Source organism: Ahaetulla prasina, chromosome 2, assembly GCF_028640845.1.
Source record: "Ahaetulla prasina isolate Xishuangbanna chromosome 2, ASM2864084v1, whole genome shotgun sequence".
NCBI lineage: Eukaryota > Metazoa > Chordata > Lepidosauria > Squamata > Colubridae > Ahaetulla > Ahaetulla prasina.
In genome coordinates, this window is record NC_080540.1 from 277267101 (window position 1) to 277279298 (window position 12198).

The following is a 12198-nucleotide window of genomic DNA, read 5'->3' on the forward strand; positions in this document are numbered from 1 at the left end:
ACAGGTCTGTAAGCTGAACAAACATTCTAGAAGGACATAATTGAACCATTTCCTTATTGTTGCCAAAAAGAAGTTTCACCAGTATAATCACAAATTCCCCATGAGTCATGCTTGATTTGAAGGAAATTTTTGAGCTGTCAGTAAAGTTGATAAAACAAATATGATTTTTTTAAAAAAAGTAATATAATTTTCTTTCTGCATTTTTTCTTACCGGGTATTTGCATAATAGCTAGTTAGAATAAAACTTGGTCCTTTGTGGGCATTTTATCTCTTTCATAATTCTTTTTCTTGTCACATTTTTATAGAGGTTTTGCAGTATTCATTTTTATTTAGAGAACCATTTTCTTTAAAAAAAAATTACATTCTGATTTTATTCATGCCTGTGGTACTGCCATTGAATAGGATATGATGTATTCTCCCTGAGAGATAGTTAAATATATCTTAATCTTTTTTGTGGGTCTTCATTTGAACTCTTGTGCATTTTCAGGTCTCTCAAATATGATGTCAGATGGAGAATTTTTAAGAACAAGCTGTGGTTCTCCTAACTACGCTGCTCCAGAAGTAATTTCAGGAAGGTAGTTTCTCTTCTTGGATAAATGTATATATGTATTCTCAAAATCAAAGCCCTGCTCTTCAGTGTTAAAGCTGCAAGGTAGATTGAGAAACTTCCAGGTTTGGAAATTTGAAATTCCTGGCTTTGATGGCTTCTTTTGATTTTATCTTAAATGTGTCTGTGCACAAGATAATGATTGTGATCACACGTCACATCAAACCATGACTTATCAAAAACAAATTCATGTGTACCTCATTTTTATTCTCCTCCTGAATACCGGAAGGACTTCTGGAGTTTTAATTTTAACTTGACATTGTGTTTCAAACAAACCAGATTGTACTTTTTGAATTCGAGTTTAAACGTTTATTAACTATAATTCTTAAGTATGATTTTTACTCTGGACAATATGGCAAACTATTAAAAAATGCAAATTAAAAGCTTCCAAACTCATCATTCAAGCCATGAGGAGGCGATGAGTGGAAAGAGCCAAGAAGTCTAAGGTTGCTGTGACATGTGCACATTGTGTTGAGTCACCGATGCCCAGGATTTTATGGGCTGAGGGCAACTTTTGAATGGTGGGCTGGAATCTGCTTTAGACTCTCTTTTCATTTAATTATACTTAAATTTTAATAATAAAGTTGGAATACAGTTAATAAGTTTTAATATGATTAATATAATTAATATAATTCTGTCACGGAGAATCACAATGTCCCAGTATCTTTGAAAGGGTCTTAGGAGGCAGAAAAGGGCACTTCTGTGTTGGACTATGATAGGCAAACAAATTTCTAACTTGTCTAATACGTTTTTGCCAATATTAATTTTAAATGTTTTACATACAAATACCTGACCCTAGAAGAAGACAAAACACTCCTTGTCTTTTGATCAAAGTACAAAAATACTTGCGGTCTGACAGGGTCCCAAGACTGGTTTTCCTTTTGGCTCAGAATAATGATAGCATGATGTATATTGTCAGAAAAACATTTTCCAGAGTCTAAGGTTTTCTTTCTGGTATTTTAATTCAGGGGTCTCCAACCTTGGCAACTTTAAGCCTGGAGGACTTCAACTTTCAGAATTCCCAAAGCTGGCTGGAGAATTCTGAGAGTTGAAGTCCTCCAGGCTTAAAGTTGCTAGGGTTGGAGACTCCTGTTTTAATTTTTAGGTGCAATTTGATAAAAGACTATTGGTACTTTGAAAATGCTTTCAGGGCACCCAGATTACTCTATACACAATGCAGTTCTATGATTGTATGTTATAGTGCTGAATATAAATTGCATTTGAACAACACTCTTCATTCAAGGAGTTCATGAGCATATTTTGTTTTTAACCTCACAACAGTTCCTTAGGGTAATGTGATCTATGCTTTAACTGCAGCTAATAAAGTCAGGAGTGGGCAAGAAGTTTTGTATGGCATCATCTCCATGTGAGGGAGATGATTCCTGTCTTATCTTTACCTTAAATTTCCTATTCCTCTTATTCTAAATTAGTCACTGCATAATGCTAATGAGGGCTAAAGTAATCAAAGCTTACATTTAACTACTCTCTGAAACTTGAGGGCTTGGTTTTGTTGCTTTAGACACACTGACTAATCCTAGATTAAGCATAAATAGATAGAAAGGAGGTTGCTCAGAGAAGGGGAGAGGCTGTATCTTGCCACCAATGTGTAAATCAGGAGACAGTATTAAATCAGCCCATTACATTTGCCCAAAGCAGATCAAGGCCTTCGTCTTTCTAACTATAGAGCTTAGCTCACTTTACCAGTTTGGTCTATTTTATATAACAAATCAGGAGTTAACTGCATGAATATTAATGCTTATGTAGCCTTTCACAAACATTGCTAAAAGGCTAACAATCCAGTGTAACGGTTGCTTATGCTGTGTTTTTTACTTGGAAAAAATATTATGATCTCCATTTTACAGGTTATACGCAGGGCCAGAAGTAGATATCTGGAGCAGTGGTGTTATTCTCTATGCTTTATTATGTGGAACTCTTCCCTTTGATGATGATCATGTGCCAACTCTTTTTAAGAAGATATGCGATGGTATCTTTTATACGCCTCAGTACTTAAATTCAGCAGTAATTAGTCTCTTGAAACATATGCTACAGGTGGATCCTATGAAGAGAGCAACAGTGAAAGATATAAGGTATCTTACAGCATCTGGTTCCATCAGGGAGGAAATTACCTTCTAAAAAGTTTTATTCAATTGTTGGCTTCACATTGGCTTGGTGGTTATATCATATTAAGCCATTTTGTGATTAGGCTGAGTTGAATCAAAAGGAAGTTGGATCAAAACTTGAGTCCAATATACTCTGATGCCATGTTTGTTTTACATGACCTGACGATGCATATGAATAGAAAACATCTATTTCTTTATTTTAATTAAGTGCATAACGTCTTTGCATATGGATTGAACCAAATTGGTCTTCATTTAAATTAAGATATATAAAATAAGCCAAGATTGGAATGAGCTGCCCAGTCACCTTATAGGGAATATGGGCGGCATAAGAATGAATGAATGAGATGAATGGATGGATGGATGCTTAGTTAGTTAGTTATGGAATTCCCCAAATTCAGGAGTAGTCATTGCTCAAACCATGTGATAGCACACTTGTAGCCCTAGAAGAACATAGAATCACATGGCCAAAATGGTGTGGTAAAAATATTTGAAACTTATAGAAGAGAGTGCTGAGGGTTGAACTGCAGAGTCTTTCCAGTTGATGATGTTATTTAGTTTGGTAATGAAACTTGTTTCATTTGTTTCAAGGTCCCCACAAATGTTTGAAAATTTGGAAACCTAATTTTTATTCCGTTTGGGAGTTTTTGGAGGAGCAGTTTAAGTGGGAATAGGCACTTGAGATTTCTGTAAGACAAAACAGTCTTGTTCCAAATTTTAACTCTCCTTCCCATTTCAAAAAAATGAGTGTGAAGATTTTTCATCCTATTTTTTTTACAGTTATGACACCATACTACTAGAAGGTCTTTTCCAGCCCACTAGCAAGTCAGGAAACTCAGTTTCAGGCCCCATATTTAAACTGCTTTGCTGAGTTTTAAAAATATAAAACTTAACTTTTATATTGTGTTTAATTATGATTTGAATATGTTTACAAATAACATTCATATGGAATAGTCACACTGTAGAGGTTAAAGAAAAACTTACAAAAATTTCTTTGTAAGTGCAGTACTGCAACCTATTCCAACTGCCTGTTTTAATTATAAAGGTGACTTATTTTGTATCAATGAGAAATCTGAAGCTAAGCTCTTCAGATTTATAAAAGGGAAGAGAAGAATATTGCTTAAAAGATTATGTTTGAATCGGGCGATTATTACTATGGTCACAGCATCTAACTGGACTTCAATTTCAAGTTCAGCGAAATCCATATGTGGATTGAAAGAGATTTTCCCTATTTTAGCATGTTTTTTTCTGCGTACTTTGCATGTTCTGTCAGTAAAACATGGCAAAATGGTTGAACTGACTAGCTTTTAAAATGGTTCTTGCTTTGCATCTAGGGAACATGAATGGTTTAAACAAGACCTCCCGAAGTACCTCTTTCCTGAAGATCCTTCTTACAGTTCAACTATGATTGATGACGAAGCCTTAAAAGAAGTCTGTGATAAGTTTGAATGTACAGAGGAGGAAGTGCTCAGCTGCTTATATAATCGCAATCATCAGGATCCTTTAGCAGTTGCCTATCACCTCATTATAGATAATAGAAGAATAATGAATGAAGCGAAAGACTTCTACTTAGCTACAAGCCCACCAGATTCCTTTCTTGATGACCATTTTTCCCGACCTCACCCTGAAAGAGTGCCATTTTTAGTTGCGGAGGTACCAAGGTCACGCCATACACTCGATGAGCTAAATCCTCAAAAGTCCAAACATCAGGGGGTTAGAAGAGCTAAATGGCATTTAGGAATTCGGAGTCAGAGTCGGCCAAATGATATAATGGCAGAAGTTTGTCGGGCAATCAAGCAGTTGGATTATGAATGGAAGGTGAGATTGGTTAAATTGTCTCCCTGCAAATGTGATTATTTTTCAGATGATGACAATCAATGTAATAATTCTTCTGATGTTTTCTGTTAAGTTTCTACTTTGTTTTCCTAGGTTGTAAATCCATACTACTTGCGTGTTCGGAGGAAGAATCCAGTAACAGGCACATATTCCAAAATGAGCCTGCAGTTATACCAGGTGGATAGCAGGACTTATCTACTGGACTTCCGTAGCATTGATGGTATGTAAAACTGGTTATTTGCAGGTAGCCTCTTATGTAGAGTATATCGGCATTTATAAAAGGGGAAAGAAAGATTAACTGTCTGCTTTCTGTGGTGCTTATGGGGGTGCTAGTCTGGATCATGCCACTGAAGATTTAAAATTAATTGCAAAAGTTAAAATTCCGTAAGAATAGAAATCCATAAAAATGAAGATGGCATTTAATTTTGTTGTACGAGGTGCAATGACAGTAAAGTAAACTTAACTAAACTAAACTAGAAAGTAGCTGGGATCTCAGGTTGCTTCTCCCATTCATCCAGTATCTGCAAACGAATAGCAATATATGCTTTAGTGGTCAGCACAGATATGACCATCAGAAATTGCTATAAGGCAGCACATGGGAAAATATTTCATCCTGATACATATAAATACCGTATTTTCAGAGTATAAGACGTACCTTAGTTTTTGGGGAGGAAAATAAGAAAAAAGCTGATTGGTGGGTGAATCAGCCTCCTGGAATACCCCCAATCAGCTGTTCCCAGAAGTGAATTTTAGCAACAGGTTCCTTGGTTGTGAGCTCTGTGTGCCTTGCTTTTTTTTTTTTGCTTTTTTTTCTGCCTCTGAAACTTCTGAAACTGTTTCACCAAAAACTTTTTTTTTCTGCCTGTGAAAGCCTCCGAAACAGAGCTTCAGAAAAAAAAGCCTCTGAAGCTCTGTTTGGGGGCTTCTTTTCTGATGCTTTTTTCAGCCTCTGAAACCTCCGTTTGAGAAGCTGGTATAAGACACACCCAGATTTTTACCCTCTTTTTTTGGTTGGGGGGGAGAAGGTGCATCTTATACTCCAAAAAATACGGTAATAAACTTTTTTTGTGGTGTCTCAAAAGCTTTTTTTTTTTCCAGTTTTCATTACTGGTACCATATATACTTCTTGATGATATTCAAAATCAATGGAATGGCAAACACCAGTGCAACCTGATTTATAATTGGCCACATGGAAAAAAGTAGAGCTTTTATTGAATTGGGGAGAGTTTTTCTAATAAATTTTAATAATAATTAATAGTAATAGGCACATTCTCAAAAGATCTGGAGCACCACTTGAGCACCATTGTCATTGACAAAATCCCCATAAGTCAGTTGCAAAAGGCACCTTTTCTTGGAATTACACCCATCCTTGGATGATATATTGAACACCATCAGACAGCAACATCTGCCTATCCCAAAAACTGGGGAAGCACTTAGGGGTGTCAAACTCAAGGGTGCTTAAATCTGCTCCACGGGGCTGGCCTGGAAATAGCAAAGGACCGGCCCATGGTGCCTCTGACAGCCAAAACGGGGTGCGGGGGGAACGTGCGTGGTCCTTCTGCACCCTGTTTTGGCTGGCAGAGTGCTGCAGGAGGCCGTTCAAGCTGAAAACGGGATGGTTTTCCTGCGGCCCATTTTGGCCAGCAGGGTGCTGCAGGAGGTTTCCGTCCCCTCTCCCACCACCACCGCCCCATGGAGAACTACAATGCTGATCCGGCCCTTGAAGAAATCCAGTTTGACAGCATTGCTCTACGTAGATAAAAAAACCAAATTCAATTGAAACACATGGCTCACTCTGCAACCAACTAGAAACAATAATAATGGTAAAATGTTCATTCTGGATACATAGAAAGGTGACTTTTAACATTGTGTCTTCTTTACTAATTTCTCCAATTGTTCTAGCCTTTCAATTCTTCTCTTTGCTTGCCCTAGATGAAATGATTGAAGGAAAATCAGGGACTACCACTCCCCAGAGGTCAGGCTCTGTGACTAATTATAGATCTGGTCAGAAGGACTCGGACCCTGATGTTCAAGCAAAACCATCTGATGCATCTCTTACCTCTTCAGTGACCTCTTCACTTGACTCTTCTACAACCGAATTAACCCCAAGATCAGGGAGCCACACGATAGAATTTTTTGAAATGTGTGCAAATCTTATTAAAATACTTGCACAATGATTTATAAGGTTGGCTTTTTTTTTTACAGCAATAAGCATGCCGAAAAAGGAAAAAAAATCATAGTCAAATGCTTCCAATTATAATCAAGTTACAGTTAACTTTGGCACTGAGAAGACTAGCCACATTGCAGTTTGCACAGGAATCGAACTTGCATTTAGAAGCAGTCTACACCTCATACTGCATCCTTCCCAAACCAGACGTCCTCCAGATGTGTTTGCCATTCTGTCTGCAGATTAGGAAGGGCACATCTGGAGGTTTCCAGGTCGGGGAAGGCTATCTTTAATGTACCGAAGCAAATTATGATTAAATAGTCTACTGGAATGATGTGCAGGTACAAGAACAGTATGTTTTACATTGTGTATCATTAGGGCTTCATGGAGTTTGACCTTTGTATGCTGATAATTTATTCCTTTTACAGTACATGTGCTCATTTATGAGATCAAAAGGCAACTTTTGGATACCGTCTTTGCTTGTATTCTGTTGTGTCAACAAAAGTGTTCCCCTGTCAAACAGCACTTCAGCCATCTGGCACTTACCCTAAGTTTTCAACAGCCAAGTGGTGCACTTGAGTGGAAAAGACAAAAAAAAAATGGTACTCTGCTTTGACCAATTCGGACTGTGTCCTGAAAGTTATAATACCAAATATAACAATCTTCAGCTTAATTCAATGAAGAGAAAGGCAGGGTCTGAAAATACATTGCGTGGGTTTTCTCAAATATTTGTTACATGTGACAAGTTTCGGAAGCACTTTGTAAAATGGTGAGGTGAGTGGTGTTTTATTGTTCCTTGGAAGGCAATCAGAATTTATAGTACGAATGCACAACTTCCGACCATGGATCTAAGCAGGTGACCTTAGGAAGAATTCATAAGATAGGGGTATTTTTCCCTCCCACCACAACACAACTGATCTGTGAGAATGATACTATGCTTGACCCAGATTGCAACTCTGCAGGTTTTCTGACCCATGTTGGGTGTGTGGAAGCAGTTTTTGCAGCCACAACAGGATATGGATTCTGTGCCTGAATCTAAAAACAATGGTTCCATGGCTGATAAGATAGCCCAGACTGGTGTATCCAGTTCTTGGAATCCTGCCCTGCCCTGGGATTTCAATGGCTCCTGTTTTCATATAGTTTTCATACAGATCTCTAGCAGATCACTCTTGTAGTAAGAGTGATCTGGATTTTGCCTGTGTTGCATAATCACTTTTTTATACTGCTTTTATATATACCGAATTAAGATTTCTAAAAGTTTTGAAAGATGAAGTAACTTTGGTTTTGTTTTGATATGTGTAGAACTTAATTGGTTAGGTCAGAAATGAGTCAGCTGCCACAAATTAAATTTTCTTATTGAAAAACTGCTAGAGAAAATCTTCCCCCTCTCTACTGTGAAAAATCTTGGGTTTTTTTAATTGGATAAAATTACACTAAAGAATTAAAGGAGGCTTAATTTAAACTGATTAAAATTATAGAATGGTGTTTAAATGGAAATACTGTATCATGTTTCAGCAATTCTTGTTTGGTGAAGACGTAACACTTAACCACAATTTGCACAATTTGATTATTCTTGGCATATAAATTAAGATTCCAAATGTATAAATCCCATTGAAATGAGATGATAAACCAGATTCTTGTGTTTATGAATTTGTTTTGATGTCCTCTCTGCTCCTCTTAGCTTCCACAATTGCTATAACAAACTATGATGTTACTTTTCCCTCCTTATTTTTATTGTTGACAAGAATTCTGTTTATTTACCCACTGTAGATGATCTTTTAGTAATTCTTGATATCAGTCTATGTGACTTACTGTACTAGTTATATTGGTCCTATTTTCGTTATCAGTTGTGCTAATGGTGTGGAAGAAATAGAAATCCTAGGATATTGTTCCTTGCCAACAAGCCCGCAGTTAAGATAAGGCAGCAATCAAGAGTTTTCATCTTAAAAACAGACAAGAGGCTGAAATTGATTTTTGCTTCGTGCAGATGCAACACTAGTTCATGGGTAATGCAGATGCACTAAGTGAAAATTTCAGAACACAGGCAAATCCTTCACTGTGATTTGATATGCATATGATTAAGAAAAACATCCATTAATATGTGATTATTAATGAGACTTAGGGTTAGGTTCATATATCATGCTATGGCATAACAGCTTCTGCCTGGCTTAGCATGTTGTGTGACTCCCAGCTGTTAAACTTAAAGCTATGCTAGTTGTAGCTTATTAACAGACTGTGATTCAGCAAACATGGATTATGATATGTATGCCCAGCCAATTGTGGCTTATTCAACAAACCATGGTTAAGCAAACAATGACAAAGCATCTTCTTATAAGACGCGCAGATGCCAGAGAACAGATCTCTTAATTTCTCTTGCTTAATGTGGTGCCTTTGGAATGTTTTGCAATATGATTTCAATTATCATCAGCCTCCAATTTCCATGCTAAGCAGGGTAATAAAAACTGTACACCAGCCATTATCAAGGAGACATTAGCTTGGCTTCATCTTGTAAAGTAAAATCTTTTACTTTGATGGGAATGTATAGCAGAGATACCCAACTGAATTGTCCCAGCAAAGAATTTAAGAACAGCTGATAAAGAGAGGCTTGGGTTTGAATATAATGTGTATCTAGTGAGTTTGTATCAGCAACTCAAGATGCACTGAAGAAGCCTGGTTCAGTCTATAAATGCATGAATTCAGAAGCTGCACTGTTTAAATAATTTAATTAAGTAGACATTGAACTTCAAAATTTGTGCTATGGTCAGGAGGCCCTCAAATCTATAGCCATGGGCTTTTGCCATGTGCTGGCCTTTTTAGAGGTGAACACTTAAGGTGATCTTATGATATAGTTTCATACTTCATTACGTCCCAGATTTTAAACTGATTTTATAACTGAACTTGACTCAAAGTCATGAATATGTACTCCAAAAGAGATAAAATGTGTGGGAAGGAAAGGGCAGCGGGGTGCGTATATGTGTGTGTAAAAGGAGTCGGTAGCTAAATAGTGTTGCTGTGATATATAAAGAGAGATGGTTGTCTTGGGGACCAAGCAGTAGTCCTTAATTTACAACAAGAAAATAAAACTACTTGTTACATCTTGCTCTGCTGCATCTATACAATTACTGTGATTTATTTTTTTATTGATGCTGTCTTAATTTGGAATGGTTAAAACTGAACTTGGCAAATGGCATAAATGACCTTTTTTTCCTTTATAGCTCAAAATTGTTTTTGGCAAGCTACAATCTTAAATTTGGAAAAAAAATACCTAAAAATTAGTGTGTGTAAACCATAAGTGACATGTTTCTCTGTATCAGTGGCTCTAAGTCCAACCCGAAGTAATATTGTGTTGACTTCAGGGTTCCATATTTTTAAAACTGTCTGCATATTTAACTGTAGCTTTTGTATGTTTCCTGCTCAAATCCAACTGAAATGAATGGAAGATATCTGCTAGCCTCATCAGCTTGATTTTATATTTGGTGTCTACATTAAGAAATGTTATCATGTATAAAACTTTTAATTTTTTTAATGTATATAAGTTTTACTGAGTGTTGGGCGGGGTGGGGGGTGTCACATTATCAGGCCTTAACTTCTTTGGAAAATGAGGGCCAAAGTACATAGCAAAAAGGTACAGTTGCCTATTCTTAAATACAGAATTTTGTAATTTTTCTTTAAAAGCCATTTCAATGCTCCCTTTTTAATTTTTTGTTAACTTGGGCAGAAGAATATCTTGGATGTATTCAAGCAAAAAAATGAATCAATGTTTTTGTAACAATTTTTAGACTTAGAGTAAAATATTGATGTTGAAATTACTCCCCCCCCCCTCTTTTAACTCAGGCCTTGTATGGTCCAATAGCTTATTTACTGGCACTTCTTAGTGATACAGGAAGGTCAGAGCCGTTGATCATGAAATACAAGCTACTTTGCAGAACTGACCATGATGGGAACTGTGAAGAGAAAAAAAAATCTGTTTTAAAAATGAAAAATAACAAGTCTATAGCTTGACTAAGCAGCCTATTCAAATATTGTTCCTTTGGGCTCATTCCATTGGAAAAACCCTTCAGATGATCTGTTTTTATTGCAAACACTTCATAATTAATTACTGAAAAGTGGGGGGGGGGTGATGTAGGAAGTGAAAACCTTGTGCAATGTAAATTCTTAACATTGGTAAAAAGTAAAAAAAAAATCCCATCCATTTTCATAGTGCAATCTTTCCAAAGGCTGACTTTCACATATTTTGTCATTTTTAACTTTTCAATCAGTATAAAATTTGAGATAATTTTGCCAACTGATTTTTACCATTGTATTGCTTATGAAATGGATGATCACCATTTCTCAAAAACAATATGTGCCTACTTTTATTGCATATTCTCTCTCTCTCTTTCTCCCTCTCTCTTTTGGGAGGGAATCAATATTGAATGAAAATGCTTGTGATAGCTGTATATGACCTGTTACTTTTAACAAACATTAAACTGTATGCAAGTAAACCTTGAAATGTCATGGTACAGTTTCTTAGCTTTCTTAATTCATCTATCCTTAATTGTTGAGGACTTTCTCAATATTGATGGAGGTTTACTACAATGGGAGAAATATATTTTGAAATTGGGTTAATAACAACTTCTGATCCTCCAGTTATTGATGGAAGTGGGGCTCAGTGAAGAGCCTAATCTTTGACCCACGGGAGAGCAGAGGATAACCATGCTTTCTGAGGAATCCCAGGCTTCCTAGAAATTTGTCAGGGATTCATTAATGGTATTATTACCATTGCCAATCAGCCACCAAGGCTTAAGGGATTTGGTGAGTAAGTTATAAATAAGTACACCTGAAACACGTTTGTAGTGCAGAGGACTCGGGTGAAACCAGGGCTGGATGTACATATTGTCAGTCTTTGTGGTCCAGGCTTGAGAGCCTGATATCCTATTACTCCCATCAGCCCTAGTGATTTATGGGTCTAGTAGTGTGAGATAATTGGAACGGACAGACCACATTGCCTATTCCTGACTAAGCCCAGGATAATTTTCTCTGATTGGCAGCTGTTCTCTGTGGACAGAGAAGCTGAAGTTATGAATATGGCCTGATAATGGTTTAAGTCAGCAAATATATTTAAACAAACCATAACTTAAATATAAACCCAGCTTCTTTTTATATGGAGTTTACCAATCTACTCTATCCTCCCCCAAAGTGGATGTCTACAAAACTATGTTGCCACCACAGTTCTGATCTGGTGAGAAATGATGAGAGGGAAAACAACTCAAATAATAGTTTCATCATTTGGGTTGTGTGGTGTTGTTTTTTGGGGGGTGGGTGGGGGTGATCTGTATTGGCTGATCCAGGGTAGGATTTAATTATTGTATGGGAGATCATGCCCAAATCCTACAACTATGGTTTTGATTGATAGTTTTAAAAAACCTAACATACTAGAGGAAGACAAAGAAGCAATCTTCTTACTGCTGTCAAGAAAATTTACCCAAATT

The 12198-nt window shown here is 36.8% G+C and overlaps 1 protein-coding gene across 2 annotated transcripts in view; it reads left to right on the forward strand.

Annotated features, from left to right (window-relative positions):
• PRKAA1 (protein kinase AMP-activated catalytic subunit alpha 1) overlaps positions 1-11218 on the forward strand; it is a 34594-nt gene extending 23376 nt beyond the window's left edge. Inside the window, exons 5-9 of one of the 2 annotated variants that reach the window (XM_058169979.1) lie at positions 488-575; positions 2470-2694; positions 4059-4542; positions 4654-4780; positions 6493-11218. In XM_058169979.1, coding sequence (XP_058025962.1) covers positions 488-575; positions 2470-2694; positions 4059-4542; positions 4654-4780; positions 6493-6737 — 1169 coding nt within the window. In that variant the 3' untranslated portion in view covers positions 6738-11218. Of the gene's footprint in view, positions 1-487; positions 653-2469; positions 2695-4058; positions 4543-4653; positions 4781-6492 lie in introns of those variants that run through there. The other variant, XM_058169978.1, reaches the window with a different exon arrangement.
• Positions 11219-12198: the final 980 nt, after the last annotated feature.